This window comes from Sycon ciliatum, chromosome 3, assembly GCF_964019385.1.
Source record: "Sycon ciliatum chromosome 3, ocSycCili1.1, whole genome shotgun sequence".
In the NCBI taxonomy this organism is placed as follows: domain Eukaryota; kingdom Metazoa; phylum Porifera; class Calcarea; order Leucosolenida; family Sycettidae; genus Sycon; species Sycon ciliatum.
Window position 1 is genome coordinate 6,975,391 of NC_088645.1, and position 19,936 is coordinate 6,995,326.

Here is a 19,936-nt window from a genome sequence, read left to right on the forward strand (position 1 = left end):
GGCACTCTACACTGCGGGTGGGGGTACCCTAGATGTCAAGGGCTGTTTACCCCTGACATTTGCCTTTGGCAACATTACGCTTTCCGCCCGGGTATTGGCTGTTGCTGGGCTAACCGAGGAGTGTTTGTTGGGTGCCGACATTTTGGCAGCCCATGGTTTTACGCTGCATTTAAATGGTTCACCCCGTTTGACCTTAGAGGGGCATACGGTCCCATTGTCCAGGGAACGGGGGTATGTAGCTCGGAGTAGTTCCGCCAGGTTCGGCGGTGACGTGCGAGGCACGATGTGGTTAGGGTTTTCAACCCTGTTGCTCCTATTAGCCAGTGTATGCGGTTCGGCTCGGGTGTTGTTAGTGTTTAAGTTGGCTTTGGCGTTCACTTTTGCTGTTGCGTTTGTTGTCCGGGGTGGGGTGACTTGGCCCGTGTGTTCCCGTCCCCCGGTTGCCGTCCCCAGGGCCGCCCCGCCTTCTGCTCCGCCTGAACACTATTCTGTTTCCTTGGTGGCGGCCGTAGAAATTCCCCCGTGGTCTCAGGTGCTGTTGCGGGGAGAGGTTACAGCTCCTCCAGACATGGTTGGTCTGGTAGAGACTGTAGTCGATTCCGATCTGGGCTATGCCCTGCCCCGTGCTGTATGTTCTGTCTCTGCATCTGGTAATATTCCCGTGTGTTGTGCCAATGTGTCGGACGTGCCGGTGTGTCTGGAGCGTGGTGTGTGTTTAGGGCAGTTCCTGCCGGTCGAGGGCCCTCGATCGGATGTTCCGACAATGGTGGGCGCGGCAGTGGGTGTGCAGTCGGCGTCTTCTACTTCGGCCACATCTTCACCGGCGGACCGGTTTGATCTCTCTCGCTTTGCGGGCACGGCGCAGGAACGCCAATCTCTGGTCAGTCACTTGAACAACTTTGGGGATGTGATTGCAGAAGACGACTGTGATGTGGGGGAAACCCCTATTCTCGAACATGTTATTGATACAGGGACCACACACCCTATCCGCCAGGGCCCCCGACGCCTTCCCCCGCCCAGGGTTAAGATTGTTGCCGAGGAGGTGGAGAAGATGTTGGAAAAGGGTATCATCTCCCCTAGTGTGTCCCCTTGGGCTAGCCCCATTGTATTGGTAAAAAAGCCCGACGGCTCGGTCCGGTTTTGTGTAGACTACCATAAACTTAATGACGTCACCCACAAGGACTCCCACCCATTACCTCGGATTGATGATACACTCGATAGGCTGGGTGGGGCTCAGTTTTTCTCGACACTGGACTTACAGTCCGGCTATTGGCAAGTTCCGGTGGCGGGGAAAGACCAGGAGAAAACGGCCTTCATCACGCCGCAGGGTCTCTATGAGTTCAAACGGATGCCTTTTGGTCTGTGTAATGCTCCGGCCACATTTCAACGCATGATGCATGCTGTCCTGCGGGGTCTTTCTCCCCTGTATTGTTTAGTTTATTTGGACGACGTCATTGTTTTCTCGCACACGTTTCGAGACCACTTGCTCAGGTTGGAGGCGGTGTTGACCGCGTTGCGACACGCCAAGCTGAAGATTAAACCAAGGAAATGCCATCTTTTATTAGGAGAGGTTCATTTCCTTGGCCATGTGGTTTCGGCAGAAGGGATCTCGACGGATCCGGAAAAGGTTCAGGCAGTGCGTGAGTGGAAGGCGCCAACCAATCTAAAGTCCCTTCAGGCCTTTCTCGGATTCGCGTCGTACTATCGCCGCTTTATTCCTCGCTTTGCCGCGATCGCACATCCGCTGCATGATCTGCTCCGTAGGGACGTTTCGTTTGTGTGGTCAGCTGAACATCAGACTGCGTTTCGGAAGTTGTGTGTAGCGTTTTGTGAGGCACCAATTTTGGCATTTCCAGATTTTTCTCTACCTTTTGTTGTCGACACTGATGCCAGTGTTTCCGGCTTAGGTGCGGTGCTGTCGCAAGTCTCCGGCGACGGTCTAGAGCGACCCGTAGCATACATCAGTCGGTCCTGCTCGGCCGCTGAGAGAAATTATGCCATAACCAAATTGGAATTGCTAGCGGTGGTTTGGGCATGTCGTACATTCAGACCGTACATTCTGTTGCGCCCGTTTTTGCTTCGGACAGACCACGGCAGTCTGCGTTGGCTGATGCACTTTAAAAATCCAGAGGGTCAGATTGCCCGTTGGCTCAGCACGTTAGGGGAGTTTCACTTTACCGTGGAGCACCGGCCAGGAGCGCAGCATGGGAATGCAGATGGATTAAGTCGCCAGTTTGACACTGATCTATCCGTTAATGCAGTGTCGTTTTGTACGCCTACCGCTGGTGACATTCGCCAGGCTCAACACGATGATGCCGAGCTACGGGTCGTGATAGACCGGTTGGCTGCCGCTCAGCCCGTTCAGGATGGCGATAGTCCTGTAGTTCGTGCTCTGCTGACTCAGTCCGAGACCCTGACCATGGTAGACGGTGTTTTGTACCGTGACACATTGCCATCGCTTGCTCGCCAGTTAGTGGTTCCGGTGGTTTTGCGCCACCAATTTTTGGCCGAGGCGCATGCTGGTCAAACATCTGGCCATTTTGGTTCAGACCGCACATTGGCTCGTCTTCGTAAAGTCGCATACTGGCCGGGAATGTCGGTCGATGTCTCGGTGTTTTGTAGATGTTGTACAGTGTGCGAGCGTGGCAAAGATCCACCTAGGGCTGCAAAAGCCCCGCTCGGCACTGTGCGTGTGGGTGCCCCGTTTGAGGTCATTGCCATGGATATCATGGGACCCCTACCTCTCACTGCTCGTGGTAATAAATATATCCTAGTGGTTGGGGACTATTTTTCTAAATGGGTTGAAATTCTTCCCCTGCAGGACATGAGAGCTGAGACGGTGGCGGACCTTTTGGTCGAACGGGTATTTATGAAGTTTGGTGTCCCTAGCCAGTTGCACTCGGATCAGGGCCCAAATTTTGAGAGCCGTCTTATGTCATGCCTGTGTCAGTTGTTGGGGGTGTGTAAATCCCGCACGACCCCGTACCGGCCTCAGTCCGATGGCTTGGTAGAGCGGGCCAATCGCACTATTCAGGTGGCTCTCCGGGCGTACGTTGAGGGTGATCAGGCCTCGTGGGACAAACATCTTTCCCTGGTACAATTTGCCTACAATACGGGGGTCCACCGCTCTACCGGGTTTACCCCCCATTTTGTCCTGTTTGGGAGGGAGGCCCGTCTACCCTTGGACTTGTTCTTACCTACACCTAATACCCCCATGGAAGCCCCTGTGCCTGTGTACGTGTCCAATCTTCGGTCGTCTTTGGGTCGGGCTTTTGGCGTTGTACGTGACCGCCTCGGTGTAGCCCACAGAGTGGCTAAGGCAGCGTACGATCGCCGGACTAAACTGCCCACGGTACAACCTGGGGACTATGTTTGGCTCCATGCTGTTCCGCCCCCTGGGTCCAACCCTAAGCTGTTCCGCCCGTGGACTGGCCCCTGGCAGGTGGAAGTGGTGAAGGGAGTTGTGTGTGCGATTGTCCGGGTGGGTCCTCCTCCTTCACCCCGACATGCTAAGCACCTGACAGTGCATGCGGATAGGTTGCGGGTGGTGCAGGGTAAGGTGGTTGTTCCCCCAGGGGTTCCAGCTACCGGGCCCGCCACGCCTGAAAGACCGGCGGTTTCCTCCATGGGTGGGCCCGCTCTGTTTCTGCCGGCCCCATTTGCGAGGTCAGTCCCAGGGTTGGTTCAGCCCCCGGGTTACCTCCCCACACCTCCCCCATCTCCGGTTGTTGTGCCCCCTGCTGGTGACCAGGGTTCCCCTCCCTTGGTGAGAGCCAGGCCAAGTTTCTGAAGACCGGTAGCAAGTGCTATCCCGAGCATTGTGTTAGCATTACAAAAGCATAGACAGGATGCGTACTATAGGAGACCCAAGTTGCTGAAGATCAGAAGTCATTGCTGATAACATGCAGAGAAACTAAATCCGCAGCCTCTTTTGCCGTCGGACAGGATGCGTATTATAGGAGACTGTAAAGTGATGTAATATGCTCCACAGGCAACCATGCATTCGGCCGTCAGCAACAGGTAAGCACAGGCACACTATCAAGGCAAGGACATTATTGTAGTATTGTATTGTATCGTATTGTATGGAATATCATTTTACCTCATTGGCTCAGCAGGTCAATGAATTACTGCAAAAAGGCCAGAAAAACCGATTATGAGGGGCAGTTCTGATAACATTTATGATGAGCTAGGCAAAAAAGGCATAACGTAGGGCCCTGAGCTTCCAAGCTCTCTCGTTGTGCCCTTTAAGAGGGGTACGAGCTAATACAGTGGAGATTGGATATAACGACCTTGGATATAACGAAAAATCGCATTTAGAAACAAAATTCTGTTGCCTAAGTCGTTTAGCAAGTCCTTTCTCATTATAGATCGGGTATAACGACCTCGAAAATAACGACAGATCGAATTTACTGGCACTTTTTTGGTGCCCGAAGATCTGAAAATGCATCGAATATAACGACTTTCCTCTTGTATCAGGCGGAGTGACACGCATGTGACATGTATGTGTTACCATGGTAACATGCCCAGACCTCTGGGTCACTCCACGCGTGCTGGTCATTGCACATTGTCGCCGCAGTGCAGCTGTGTACTTCCTCCGCGTCATTAAAATTGTCGCTTCCCAGAGCGATTTTTCGAAAATTATTTTGTCCACTCGAAGGGCACAGAAATCAGCTAGAATTTGAGGCAGAGCATTGTCGACGGGCCAAGCTTTAGTTTGTGACCCCCCGCTTCGCTGCACTTGCAGCTAAGGTCGACGTCTTCATCAGAGTTTGAGGCAGACCCTTCGGCACTCAACAATACGCTGAACAAGACGCGCGTTCAAATTCAGGTCAAGAAACTTCGTTTTCAGGCGATCCATGCCTCCAGGTGCCAGGCGATGAAGGCAAGCTAGCATTTTTCAAGTACACTGTAACGACCTTCCAGCGGGACAGGGTAAGCAGTTCCGCACCTTCTTTCCTTGGCAAGCGCTTCGCTGATTTTGTTGGTGTTTTCAGACCTGCTACCTTCGCAGCAACATGCGCCACAAGTAGCGCATTTTAGGAATTTGAGACCACTTTGTTCTTGCCATCGCCAACTTCAGCAGTTCGTATTCAGGAGAGATACCAGGATTCTTATACCCGAGCTTGCAGTCTTGACAAATGCCCACGCGAACGATGTGGGACGGCACGAACTCCAGAAAACGAAATGCGCTCTGGGGCGGAATAGTGCGGAGCGCGATGAATTTGCTTGGTGCGGAAGAGAGCTCCGACAAAGTTCGAGACCACCACGGCTTCAGTGACAAGTAGACATTGCGCAGGAAGGGTAACACCAGTGTTCGAACACAGAAAACAGCGATTCCGACAGTCTGACTAAGACGAGCCAAGTCACAAATATTGCGATGTGCGAAGCGACAATTTTAATGACGCGGAGGAAGTAGTTGCTATGCATGACTTTTGGCTTGAACTATGCATGCAAGACACATGTACATGATGATTGTACAGTCATACACATCTGAAATCCATATGCATTATATTATGCACACGCATATCTGCAATACAATTCTGTTTTTTTTTAAATACAATCATATTGCATACATGTACTTCCTCCGGAAACAAAACTTCGTGACTTCTTTAGGAAAGCATGATTTATATTTTGGCGAGCCGACAGTCGTCGCAGAGCAAGGGTGTCGACGCTGCAAACAAAGCAAAGCGAACATGTTTTTTTTTTTCATTTTTCGTCTATCAGGCGCAATGGGAAGAAAAGCACTGCGCTCACTGCTCGTCGTAACAATTTGTTCGTTCAGAGCTTGACAGAGCAGGACAATGGCACCGAGGAGCAAGAAGAGTGGAAAATGATTAGCAATAGCAGCTAGCGTTTGAAATCTTCGCCATCCCCGAAACCCCTGTCTGCATGCGAACAGGTCAGCAAGATGTCGAAACTCCAAAACGCAGAGATGTGACACTTGTCACTTCGCGCAGCAGAGCAAGATGAACAAGTTCAAAATAGAAGTCATTCAGCCACTGCAGAGCGCAGACCTCAACGTGGATGATCTCACCTTTTCCAGCAGCCTCGACAATGTGTCCTTGGTCGCTGTTTTCGTGAGATCCTAGTGCCCCGTGGCACAACCCTCGTCACAGACACAAGCTCCTAATTCTCTTGTTGGTTAGAAGGTGTTCTTTATTAATCTGTCCCTGTTCTCGGGAGGTGTGTGATTATAGGAAAAATAGTGTGCAAAGTGAGTCGGACATGTATGGAAAAGTGTTGTATCGTGCTCTTTACAGTGGGTGCCCAATCGGGCAAAGCACAAACGAAAAGGGTGCCGTGAGTCAGTGCTGTCATGCAGCAACATTCTCCCCCCTGGTTACGAACCGTGGGAGAGTTAACATAAACATGCAAAAAAGAACAGAAGAAAAGCGAAGAAGACTGTATTAAAACCTAGCAACCATCGTGTTATTCGAGTAGAAATAGAGAAAAAAACAGCGCAGCTAGCTGCAGCTCAGAAGTGCGGGAGGCATGACAGCTCTACGACCACACGTCCAGTACACAAATTTTCGCGGCGGGTCGGCGAAAAACGCTACCTGATGCGGTCTTGACGTCGACAACACGGACAACACCATCGCGGCCTGGATGGACAGCTGAGACGACACCTTTGGGCCAGGAACCCCGTGGTGCGTTGTCATCCGCGATAATGACAATGTCGTTTACGACGAGCTGCTTCGTTTGGCGGTTCCACTTTGTGCGGCGAGCGAGAGTTGGAAGGTACTCGCGAACCCAACGGCGCCAGAACATATCTGCAAGGGCTTGCGCAACGCGGCATTGGCGCCGCAGCGAGACATCTCCTGCCTGCGCGATTCCTTGAAGAATGGCACACGAGGAACCGATCAGGAAGTGGTTCGGAGTCAAGGCCTCGTCATCGGCGGCATCCAGACTGACATGTGTGAGAGGTCGACTGTTCACGAGTGCCTCTGCTTCTGCCAGTGCGGTCAGGAGGGTCTCCTCCTTGGGATGGCGCTCTTTGAGGATGGCGTGAAGTGCGGTCTTGATGGATCCAACGAGCCGCTCCCAGGCTCCGCCCATGTGGGGTGCCGCCGGCGGGTTGAACGACCATGTAATGCCGTCATGAGAAAGCTGGTCCTGGATGCGAGCTTCATTCAGCTCACGAATGGCCTGGCGGAGCTCTTTGGCGGCGCCTTTGAAGTTGGTTCCGTTGTCTGAGTGGATCACCAGTGGACAGCCTCGCCTGCTGATGAATCGCCGGATGGCCATTAGCGTTGAGTCTGTGGACAGGTCGTGCGCCAGCTCCACGTGAACGGCTCGGGTGGCGAGACAAGTGAAGAGAGCGCCGTACCGCTTCTCATGTCTGCGCCCAACAGTGACAGACAGCGGGCCGAAGTAGTCCAGTCCTGTCCGTGTGAAGGGTCGCTGAAAGGCGTCAGTGCGGCACTCTGGCAGGGCCGACATGATTGGTGGCTGCGGCTTGGCACGGAGATTCTTGCAATGCTGGCACTCGCTCCAGGTGCTTCTTACCGCTGTGCGGATACCGGGTACCCAGTACTTCTGACGCAGCTCGTTCACTACGCGATCCTGTCCTTGATGTAACGACCAGACATGGTGTTGCTGTATGAGCAGCCTAGTGAAGGCGTGCTTCGGCGGGAGCAAGACAGGTTGGCGCAGGTTCTTGTTTTCAACCTTTGCGTTCCGTACGCGGCTGTCAGAGCGCATGATGCCATTGTCGTCGATGAAGGGTGTCATCTGGACCAGGCGGCTGTCCTTGTTGACTGGCTTGCCATTGCGGAGCGCAGCGAGTTCTTCTGGGAAGCCTTCCGCTTGTGCAGCTTTCCACCAAAGACTCTCCGCGGCTCGTAGCTCGGGGACTGTCAGCGACGGCTTGGCAGTGTCTCTTCCTCCGTGTCTCAGGTGGCGAGTGAAGCGTAACACCCAGGCGGTTGCTCTTACCAGGCGACACCAGCTTGAGAAGCGCTCGATCTCTGGTAGTGCTGCCTTCAGGCTGGGTGGCTCTGAGCTGTCTCCGGCTGCTGCGTGGACGCCACTGAACGCACGCTTCAGCTCGAGATCATCCGGGTCCGGCGTACGAGTCTCCTCGGCGGGCCAGTCTGCTTCGCCTTGCCTCAAATAGTCCGGGCCGCCAAACCAGCGATCGTCCGGCTGCAAGCGCTGGGCAGAGATGCCTCTGGAGAGGTCGTCGGCTGGGTTCAGTCTTGTCGGTACCCAGTGCCACTGATCTACTTCTGTTGTGTCTGTTATTTCCGCGATCCGGTGGGCCACAAATGGTTTGAATTGCCGGGCGTCCGAGCGTATCCACAACAGCACCGTTCTGGAGTCTGTCCAGAATATGACCCGTGGAATTGAAATACGCAGCTGCTCCCGTACGGTACAGGATAGGCGCGAGGCGAGGACCGCAGCCTGGAGTTCCAGACGGGGTATCGAGGCCGGTTTCAGTGGAGCAACGCGTGCCTTCGCTGCAACTAGGGACACTGCCAGCTGAGTACCGTGGTTCGCTACTCTCAAGTACGCAGCGGCGCCGTATGCTTTCTCGCTTGCGTCAGCGAACACGTGCAGCTGGATGTCTGTAGCGACTGCAATCAACGGTGTGTAGCACCGTGGCACTTCTACGGTGGCCACCTGATCTAGCTCTGCAGCCCAGTCTGTCCATCTCAGTGCAAGAGATGCAGGGAGTTCATCATCCCAGCCTATGCCAGCTCTCCACACGTCTTGGAGAAGCATGCGTGCGATGATGGAGTGGCAGGACACCAGGCCGAGTGGGTCAAATACCGACATTGTGTGTCGCAGGACGCTTCGCTTCGTGACTGGTGCCTTTGGATCTGGCTTCGTGCCGCAGGAGAAGCCAAGAGTGTCCTTCGCAGGGTCCCATCGGAGGCCCAGGGTCTTCTCGATGGGGAGGTCGTGGCTGTGGATGTTCACGATTCTTGGTGACCTCAGATCTGATGGAAGGCTCTCGAGGACCGTCGGAGAGTTGCTCACCCAGTTACGGATCACAAACCCTCCCCCCTCGTGGACGTCCATCACCTTGCGAGTCAGTGCTACAGCTTCCTCGGTTGTTGGGGTGCTGTCGAAATAGTCGTCGACATAGTGGCACTCCTCTATAGCTGTCACGGTTCGCGCATCTCCGGAAGCCAAGTCGTGCGCATTGATGTTCTTCGCAAACTGGGCGGCGGTTGGTGAGCAGACTGCACCGAACGTCATCACGTCCATCTGGTACACATCAGCTGGTCTGCTTGCATCCATGTCGCGCCAGAGGAAGCGTTGTGCATGACGGTCTTCGGGACGCATCTTCACCTGGTGGAACATCTCCTTGATGTCTGCACCAAAGGCAACCTCATACAGTCGGAAGTTGTACAGAACTTGTGTGATCGGCGTCAGGAGGTCGGGGCCGGTGAGGAGGAAGTCGTTTAGAGACTTTCCATGCGACTTTGCCGCGGCGTCAAACACCAGTCGCACCTTGCCTTTCTCTTTGTTGTACACAGCAAAGTGTGGCAGGTACCATGTCCGCTCTGGCTGGTGGGTGGCCTCCTCAGGTGACAGCTTCCGGGCATACCCCTGTTCCAAATAGCTGTCGATCTTGCTCTGGTAGCCTTGTGCAAGCGTGTCATCCTTCCGCAGGCGCCTCTCCAGCTGCTCGAGACGCTGGGCAGCCGTTGCCTTGCTCCGTGGAAGGGTGATGTTGTCCTCCCGCCAGAGAAGCCCCGTTTGCCACCGGCGTCCGGTACGCGTGGTGAGAGTGTCTAGTAGCTGGAGTGCGCGGTCGTCAGCCTTGCTGCGGATTTTCGCAGGCTTGACCCCGAGGGAGTCTAGGGCGAACGACTGCTGGACCAGGTCATGGAGGTCGCTGTCGAGACCCCAGGTGGAGAGGACCACGCCTTCATCGATTCTGCAGCGGTCGGCGATCGTTTTGCCATGAACAACCCACCCTAGCTTGGTCTGTGTAGCTACGGGTGCGTTTGGAGGGCCCTCCGCGATCACCCGTGGTGCGATCAGGCTGTAATTATCCTGTCCGATTAGGAGTCTGGGCTTGGCACAAGACAGCGTTGGTAGTTCAAGTCCCTCCAGGTGGGGGCAGTTTTTCAGCCGTTGAGGGTTGATTGATTGTGTTGGCAGGTTGAACTTGGCATGAGTGTGGACGTTTGTCAAGGTGAAGCTGTCCTGTCTCTGCCTGCCAGCTATGCTGAATGTTACTACCTTGGAGCTGGACTCCTGGTGCTGCTTGCCATCCGTCCATGACAGCCTCAGGGGCCGCGTTGGTCCTGCAAGTCCAAGTTCCTCCGCCAGTTCGCTTTCAATCAAGGACACTGTTGAGCCTTCATCCAGGAGTGCGTATGTATCAGCCGCTGTGTCTCCGTTTCGTACCGTGACCGGAATCACCCTCAGCAGCACCCTTCCACTGTGTTCCGACACGTGGGTTGCCGAGGTGTATGTCGTCTCTGACATGCGTCCTAGCGGTGCTACACTTCCGCGGCCATCGCGGTGTAGTAGCGGATGGTGGGGTTTGCCACACGAGCAGGCCTTCTCCTCGCATACCCTCGCCAGGTGGCCTTCGCCAAGGCAGCGGAAGCACAGCCGTCTGTCACTAACGAACTGCCGACGGGCGTTAAGTGGCTCCGCGGCTAGCTGACGGCAGCTACTTGTGGTGTGCCCAGCTTTGCTGCAGAATAGGCAATGTGGCTTACCGGCGGTGGCCTCCACGACTGTGAACGTTTGGCCTGTGCGTGGAGTGGCATGAGTGACGTCACATGGGCTCGGCTGAGCGACTAGGCATGCAGCCTTGGCCCTCTGTTGAAGCCAGGCAGAGAAGGTGTCCAGGTGCGGGTCTGTGCCGGTTTTAAGCACGTACTCTCCCCACTGGATCCGAAGCCCCCCAGACAGCTTGCCAACTAGCTCCTTGACCAATTGAGGGTTGTAGAGATGGCCGGTGCACTTTGTGCTTCGCATAGTGGCCACAAGGTTGCGGCACAGGGCGCTGATTTCAATCAGTACCTCGATGGCCTCCTCCGACTTCATGCCTCTCTGTGATTTCGTCTTCAGAATGAGATTCTGGACAATCTGGTCCGGGCGGCCGAACCTCATCCTCAAGATGGAGATGACCTCCCCTACATTGTCGGGGAGAGTCATCATCCCCTGTACAGCTTCCTTTGCCTTTCCGCGCAGCGCCTTTTGCAGTCGTCCAAGGTTCTCCCCGTTCGAGAATCCGCACTCTCTGGTCGTGTGCTCCAGGGCGAAGATGAATGCTGGCCACTCGTCAGCATGTCCAGAGAACTGAGGCAAGTCCTTGGCAGTGGACTGCCTTGCCATGAAATGGTGGGTGGTGAGATTAGAGAGGTTTCGACCCGCGTGATTTGTGCTCTTACGTGAACGTCAATTTTTTGCGTCGACGCGAGCTCAGAAAGAGCTTTCGTTTCACGTTGCTTGTGAAGCACGTCGTTTCGCTGACGACAGGAGCGAAAACTGGGGGCGAAAACTTCAAAAAGTGAAAAAAGTGATTTTTGGTGAGGCCAAAGTCGCACAAATATTATTTATAGCTAGTTTAGGCAAAATCGACAAATCGAGTCAATAATCCCAACCTGATAGCAAGGCTAAATTTGCAAAAACTCGCGTCACGTCGAACGTGAGTTGACCTCAGCTCACGTCATGAACGGGAGTTTCGACGCCAAAATTTGCCACACCGACGTGAAATTTCACGGTGTAGTGCAGAACAACGTGAAGCGAAACCTCTCTATTCATGGGGTGTGACTGCCTTGCACTTGTAGGGGTAGGACGTGTGCCATTGGGCTCGTTCCCTGAATCCCGCTCACCTTGGACTTGGTGGTCCAGTAACAGGTCCTGGATTTGACCATTGGCTTCCTCAAGCGCTGCTCCCATGTTTCTCTCCGCGCGCTCGGCGCGCTATGCGCGCTCAGCTAGGCTAATGCGATCCGCGCATGTCAGCTCGGATCCGTTGCCGGTCTCCCGTGATCGACGGGACGAACTTGATCGGACGCTGGCATTACTGCTGCCGCTTGACCGGTTTCTGTTCAACTTCTTCTGGAGTTCTAGCTTCTTGCGGATCAGCTTTCGTTCTACTTCCGCAAGCTCCTCCGCGGCGATACGTTCCGCTTCCGCGTCGAGTTCGTCGATTGAGCGGAGCGAGCGCCGGCTGCTGCAAGACGTTGCTGATGAAGTGGTGAGTGAACGAGCGCTCATCGACCTGCTCCCGTTTTGGTACCCTGCGCTGGCTGCAGCAAGGCCTGCATTTTCGCCGATCTGCGCGTCGTTTGTGTACTGGACACGCTTTTGGTGTGCATGAGGCAAAAAAGGAACAGCCGGGGTCACAGAGCGCGTGTGAGTGTCATGCAAATCGGAACCTAAAAAGGACTGGCCAGCGTACGGCTGGTGAGGTGCTAAATCTACAGCAACATGATGTGGTGCGTGTACGGGATCATTGTTTGCATGCATTTGTGTGGAGGTGCGTGTGTGCGAATATGAAAACGGCCTACTTGTAGAGGAAGCATTACATGTTTCAAAATTGTTTTCAATTTCATGACTTTCATGAACAAACTCGTTCGTGGAACTACTAACATTAGTATTCCGAACAGCAGAACAAACAGGCATATAACTATTTGGTGTGTGGAGACCAGGATCTAACTGGTTGGTGCTTTCTCCAGCTCCACCTCGAGTGATTTCACTTAGCTCAGCCTCTTGTTCCGTCTTGACGATGTCAGCCATTTGCGTTGACTTGCCGGCGTCGTCCTGGGCTGCCGCTGCTGCTGCTGCGTTGTCGTCGTCTCCGAATCGCGTCGGTGCACGAGACAGACGGCCACTCCGTGTGGTGTACATAGGTTCGCTGTGGCGTCGATCCGCGACGCTCCTCAGCTCTCTGGTTGGTTCGAGTATGGCGATGCCGGACCCTCTCCGCAGAGAATCCGGCTCGAAGGACCAATGTTTTCGTGAGATCCTAGTGCCCCGTGGCACAACCCTCGTCACAGACACAAGCTCCTAATTCTCTTGTTGGTTAGAAGGTGTTCTTTATTAATCTGTCCCTGTTCTCGGGAGGTGTGTGATTATAGGAAAAATAGTGTGCAAAGTGAGTCGGACATGTATGGAAAAGTGTTGTATCGTGCTCTTTACAGTGGGTGCCCAATCGGGCAAAGCACAAACGAAAAGGGTGCCGTGAGTCAGTGCTGTCATGCAGCAACAGTCGCAAAGGAGAACGCGAGATCTGATCGCGGCAGTCGGGAAGTGCTGGTATGACTATGATATCCCTCGGAGGAAATTTGAAATGTTTGGCATTGCCTGTGTTTGTTGTTCCGGGGCATCCTCGAGCGAGAGCGGAGGCGGTAATGAGTACCAGCGCGGCAGCGCTACCGTGGTCTCCGCAGAGATGTTGGAGAAGGCATTCAGGTAACAGCGAAGACGATCAGGGACGCGGAGAAGCTTCTCCGTGACATACGACATCGCGTCGATCGACCTGCCACTTGGAACGGTTTCAGCGGTGATGAGTCGAGCGGTGGCGACCCAGACTGAGACTCTACTCCCACTAATTGATCCTGTAGGTATTGTAGATATGTCGATGGAATGTGTTGAAGTGTTTCTCGTCCAAAAGAACACTTTTGTTGAGCACAGTAACTCCTTGAAAGTCATGTCAAAGAGTCACAAAGTTTTTGTTTCCGGAGGAAGTACTAAATGTGAAGATCGGGTTTAGTGACAGATTGAATACAGCGACCACACGTCATCGGACATGACCAAATTACTGATCTCCCTTAACCCTTTATGTACGGTGTGTACCCGAATCGATCACATATGATCGATTCATGATCGATCCGTAAAACCTTCGTAACTCCATCATTTCTTGTCTTAATTCAACAATCGAATGGTCTATTTGGTAGCGGAAACACTCTACGCTTTCCAATGCAACAATCGCCGAAGAGCTACGATGTACGAATCCAGAGATATCGCGTGCCGTATTCTTGTCTCGGCAAATTCAATTTTTTTTATCGATCACTTCGCCATTTTAGGGGAAAATCCCTTTTCGTGTGCTCTTTGACCAACTCAGCACATGATAATAACGTAGTTAGCTGAAGTTTGAATCGCCTCGAAAAGATTTGAGCGTTCTGCGATAGAGAAGAGTGGAATGGCGTTGATGGGGAAATTTGCTCGTATCTTGGGCTTGGAGACGACTTTGATGTGTTCCTGCGCCTGATTTGTAGAAGCTAGTTGATGGATTCTGGTATCCTGGCGTTGCTCTAGCCAGAAGCTTTCCAAAGAGCCGAAGACTGTGGAAATGGAGCGAAGGAGGCCAAAGTTATAGCCTGTTGAAGGTGACAATTGTGCTGAAAATTCAAATTCTGCTTCATTCTGTGCTGGAAATCAGTACATAAAGGGTTAAAGTTGGCTCCCTTTATCCCTGGGTGGACCTAATTCACACGCTATGACAGCTGAGTTTAGTTCAGAAACAAGTTAAATGGTAGCAATCATCCCGCCATTTTTCACAAATCTACACTCAACATGTACATGTAGTTGAAGACTTACTGTTGCACGTGGGTACGGGAGCAGACCAGTGACCAGTCCCATTGCACTGGATAGTTTCAGGACCATTCAAAGAAAAGCCCTCAGTACATTGATAGCTAACATTGTTCCCGTACAGAAACGATGTGGTAGTCAATGAAGGAGACCTTGTGCCATGTGCAGGTACACCAGGGTCAGAACATGTGACATCTGCATGTAATTTGACAGGTTGAAAGGAGAAATACCAGCATGATGACAGTGCCAAGTTACATGGCTCATCGCTTTAAAATGAAGGATATTAATAAACCTTAGCGTCACTATCACCACTATTCAACAGTGGTGATGCCATTGGCAATAGGAGTCAGAAACCTGGTTAATCGCAGGTGTAGAATCAGGTACACTAGGGCAGCAATCAGTTCTGTGTGTCAAGTCATGTTGCCGGGAACAACAGTGCCATCCAATGTTGGGAGCAAAAACGGTGGGAATTGGGACTGCAGACTGCATTGCTTTTATGACTACGTACCATTCAGGGGAAATTTGGAATTAGTCGCTCAGATGGCGGGGCTACATGGAATTACTCATATGAATCTCCCCCCCCCCCCCTCCCCCAATACAAATGCATGTGCGAACACAATGCATGTGCGAACACAATGCATGTGCGAACACAATGCATGTGCGAACACAATGCATGTGCGAACACAATGCATGTGCGAACACAATGCATGTGCGAACACAATGCATGTGCGAACACAATGCATGTGCGAACACAATGCATGTGCGAACACAATGTATGTGCGAACACATGCAAACATACACAGATTACGAACAACAGGATTGCCAACAGGAGCTTGAATTCTTTCTTTCTTTAGTAGTTCAAGGTCTGTCGGCGATGGCCACTCGGTGTTACCTTTTACTGCAGATCATGAAACTGCTTCTACACCCAGTTTGTTGCAGTCTAGTAAGCGATGGTGTCAAAATTATGCATGCAAACGTTGATGAAGTCACTAGACCTTGCCAATGTACACTTGAATTTTTTATTGGTTTCAATTGTATTTGTCTCATAAGTTGCACAACAGTCAAGCAGATCATCCAGGATGGATGGGTTGGTATGCTGACTTAATTGGCCACCTAGAAGCTACTACAAGAATGGCGAACGGACCTAATCTTTAGCTTCAATATAGGAAAATTTAGGACGAGTCTTGGTTTGAAATTTTGACAACGTCTGGGTCCCGGCACCGGCGATCTCCGGCGTGAACGGTTCACAAACCACTTTTGGTCAAAGTTGTACAGGATCGGTGCCGGTCAGATTGTAAGAGCTGGGCACTGCCCAACTTTGCCGGCGGCAACCCCTTGCGATTATTAACCGGATGCTTTTGTTACGACTTCACTGGTTCACATCACCACAATGCTCCGGAAGAGATTGAAAGAAGCCTACCGCCGGTGGCTCCCGGTGTGTACAAACAATATGTGAACCAAGCCATACTCGTCAGCGCAGCACAGAGAAAATGAGGCCGAACCTGAATGGAATGAAAATAATTTCCAAAGCCAGATTCCAAGCTTTTGGAAATGATATTTTTCATCGCTATCAGGTTCGGCCTCATTTTCTCTGTGCCGCGCAGGCGAGTCCACAAAGGACGAGACAGTTCTGTTCGCAGATTGAGTACATTTATGCATGCACATACAGACGGACAGGCATACAATCTCGACAAACACATGCACCAGCAATACACCTCACTACAACACGCATAGACACAGGCCAAGATAACCAATGATTGCATTACACATGGACAGAATATGCACTCTACGCTATACATGTAGCTGGTAATTTGCCAGAAAACGAGCTAAGACTCACCGAGGCACTCTCCTGTGGCACTTTTCTTCGTGTCCGGTTTACACTGGCAGGTGTAGAAAGTTGTTTCATTACCAAGGCACACAGTTTTCTCTGATTGGCAGAAGCTGGACCTGTATCTGCAGTCGTCGACAGCTGTGTTAACATGAATGTAGAGAGGACACGTCAACTATTAGCAGCAGATGTGAAGGGGTTTGGTATGCTTTTAAGAAGCATTGTCCGGACGCAAAGTCCGTGGGGGGGGGGGGGGGGTAAAGGGGCCCGTGCAACCAACCCCCCCCCCCCCCCCAAGAGGTTCGACATTGGTTTTCAAGTATGTGCCATAGTTGTGTCAGATTTGCCTTCAATGGTTCTGGCCTGCATAATGTAAAGTCCCGACAGCCTATGACCCATTCAATGTGTTACTACCCGACTGGTTCTGGCCTGCATAGGGTAAAGTCCTGACAGCCTATGAGTCAATGACCCATCGACAGTGTTACTACCTGAAAGGTTCTGGCCTACACTGGGTAAAGTCCCGACAGCCTATGACCCATCGACAATGTGTTACTACCTGACTGAGTCTGGCAAGCAACAATATTATTTAATCATCTGAACATAAAGTCCTGACAGCCTATGAGTCAATGACCCATCGACAGTGTTACTACCTGAAAGGTTCTGGCCTACACTGGGTAAAGTCCCGACAGCCTATGACCCATCGACAATGTGTTACTACCTGACTGAGTCTGGCAAGCAACAATATTATTTAATTCCCGTAGCTATGCAGAAGACGTTACTTCAGTAACGTCTGGCGCTAGCCAGGGTCCACACAGCTTTAATTTGGTGTTTGTTTGTTTGTTTGTTTGTGTCACGGCTGGAGCTATCCCGTATCTGTCCCGTATCTGTCCCGTATCTGTGACTACAAAGGCTCTACAGGATTGTACATAACAGCTGTCCACAATATTTGCGGGCTCCTGTATCTGTCCCGTACCGTACCAATATTCGTCGTATTATGTATACGACTCCCTGATGTAGAGGGAGATTTGGAAAGAAATAGGGAGACGAAGAGGAAATTAAATTAGAATAGATGCCGATTAGGTGATAGGATGCGTCAGCATAAACATACTTTGGAAGAGAGATCCCGTCGTCTCCAAAATAAGCGTGAACGAGCGATTCAGTGCCGGTCACAGGAAACGTCGGAAGAGAGATCCCGTCGACTCCAGAACGCCCGTGATCGGTAGAGTCCGGCGGTACCAGGCAACGTCAGGACAGACATCCCTTTGAGTCCAGGACGCCCGTGATCGGCTGAGTCTAAGCCGATCCCAGGAAACGTCAGGACAGACATCTCGTCGAGTCCAGAACGTCCGTGATCGGCAGAGTCAGCGCCGGTTCCAGTAAACGTCAGGACAGACATCCCGTCGACGCGCAGAAAAACTAAATCTGCAGCCTCTTTTGCCGTCGAACAGGATACGTTTTATATAGGAGACTGTAAATTTATGTAATGTCCAAATTTCGACGTGAGCAGCAGGTCACTCGCGTTGATTTTTCGACGTGCGAGCCAAATAACGCGAGCTGAACTTTCGCGTCGCAGACATCCCGTCGACGCGCAGAAAAACTAAATCTGCAGCTTCTTTTGCCGTCGGACAGGATACGTATTTTAGGAGACTGTAAAGTTATGTGATGTGCTCCACAGGCAACCATGCATTCGGCGTCGTCATTGGCTCAACAGGTCAATGCACATGTATTACTACAAAAAGGCCAGAAAATCCGATCACTGTATTAAAATCAACTAATGTTCGCTGGCGATTTAATTTCGCTGATTTCGCCGCTTGGTACCAACCGGCCAAAGTAAATCGCAGGCCAACGTTTGTTATATAGGCAAATGATGCATGATTGAGCAATGGATGCATGTGAGAGCAAAAATACCGATCGATTTCAAATTTGACGTGAAACTGCGCGTCACGTCGGAAATAACGTGCATCTTAACCTCTCTAATAGAGAGGTTTCTATTTCTCATCGGCCAAAATTTGTTGATTTACAATATAAGGAGATAAAAAGAAAAGAAGGAGCAAAACAAAAGTAGATGATTATTAGAGAAATAACAATCCGCAATAAATTCTGCAAATACTTTTGCCTAACTCATAAGCAAACCGATTGAAACGTTTTTGCAATACAGTGATGTGGCCAATCAACGAAAAAGACATTCCCATCAGTTCTTATAACATGTACGATGAGCTAGGCAAAAAAAGCATAAAAGCATAGCGCAGGGCCCTGAGCTTCCAAGCTCTCTCGTCATCTGAACACTGTACGAATATCATGTTACCCATTACCCACCAAACTCGGTGCCTCATCAATTTGACATCCGACCCAGCGCATTGTTTTGCCACTCTGCTTCAATGGTGCCATTCCTGATGACTACCTGTGTTTGGATATTTTGATCCTAGTAGTATAAACTGATTTGAGTGGTATGGAAGGCCTTACAGTATTGTCGGGTGCTGAAGAACGGGGGGGGGGGGGGGGGGGGGTCAGCCTCCTGGCCTATGCCGTTCCTATTTTCGTGTACTACAGTCTACGCACAGTTGAGTCCCCGTGCATACATTGGTATGCTGCTCTTTTGAAATCCCAACCTGTTTGTACTCCGGCTCTCTGGTCTTCGGCACCCGACAGTGCTCTATGGGGAAACACCGGTGGGTATAGTCTTGCAGGCTTGGGTCTGGATCTGTAGAGAAATACAAGGTGTGTTCGACCACTCGTCCTCTATGCAGAGTGGCAAGGGTTTGCCAAACACAGGTACTAGTCACATGCTAGAGCCTGGCTGTGCCTTCTGCCCTTTTTGTCTCACCTTCAGTCGGAGCAATTGATGATTGCGGTGGTGTCTTCAGCACCGTGGCAAATGCCGCCTGTGAATGGGGAGCTGTGTGCAGGTTGCTTCCAAACTCACAGTCAATAACGCACAGGTTCGTCCCCCAGCACCGTCCGTTTGCCTGAAACCAGCTACCTATTACAGCTGAGTCATTGTAGTTCAGGCGAAGTCTGTAGCCAGCAAAAGCCGTAGATGTGCTGTTCAACTTGACTGGGTACCAATCAATGCGATTCATAATGAGCGTATGGGAGAACACGTAACGTGACACATCGCTGACAGAGCAAAGCGTTGCATTGAACGAGCTGTTGAATTTCAGTAAACTTCGAGCATCCAGGAAGGCAGCTCCTGATTTGCCGGCACCGCCCTCCATCCTCTGTGTAACTACACAGGCAAGCAGACATATGTATACCAACCCATACACCCACACACCCACATACACCCACACCCACACACACCCACACACACACACCCACCCACCCACACACACCCACACCCACACCCACACCCACATACTCCCACATGCACCACCACACCAACGCCCACATGCACATACACTCACCCACATACCCACCCACCCACATATCCACCCACATACACGCACACGCACACACACACACACCACGCACGCACGCACGCACGCACACACGCACACAAACCGACATAGACAGACACAAACAGACACACATACATACAGACAATTCAATGCTGGATAGGCGGACCACCCAACATGAGCATGACTAAACTGATTACCA

General features: G+C 51.8%; 1 protein-coding gene across 1 annotated transcript in view; it reads right to left on the reverse strand.

The window, feature by feature from the left end:
* The window catches only part of LOC135811297 (uncharacterized), a 119,918-nt gene that overhangs the window by 63,251 nt on the left and 36,731 nt on the right, over positions 1-19,936 (reverse strand). The window contains exons 10-12 of the mRNA XM_065324513.1: positions 19,164-19,565; positions 16,349-16,480; positions 14,521-14,706 (exon numbers count right to left, since the gene is read on the reverse strand). Of these exons, the coding sequence (XP_065180585.1) occupies positions 14,521-14,706; positions 16,349-16,480; positions 19,164-19,565 (720 nt within the window). The remainder of the gene's footprint in view (positions 1-14,520; positions 14,707-16,348; positions 16,481-19,163; positions 19,566-19,936) is intronic.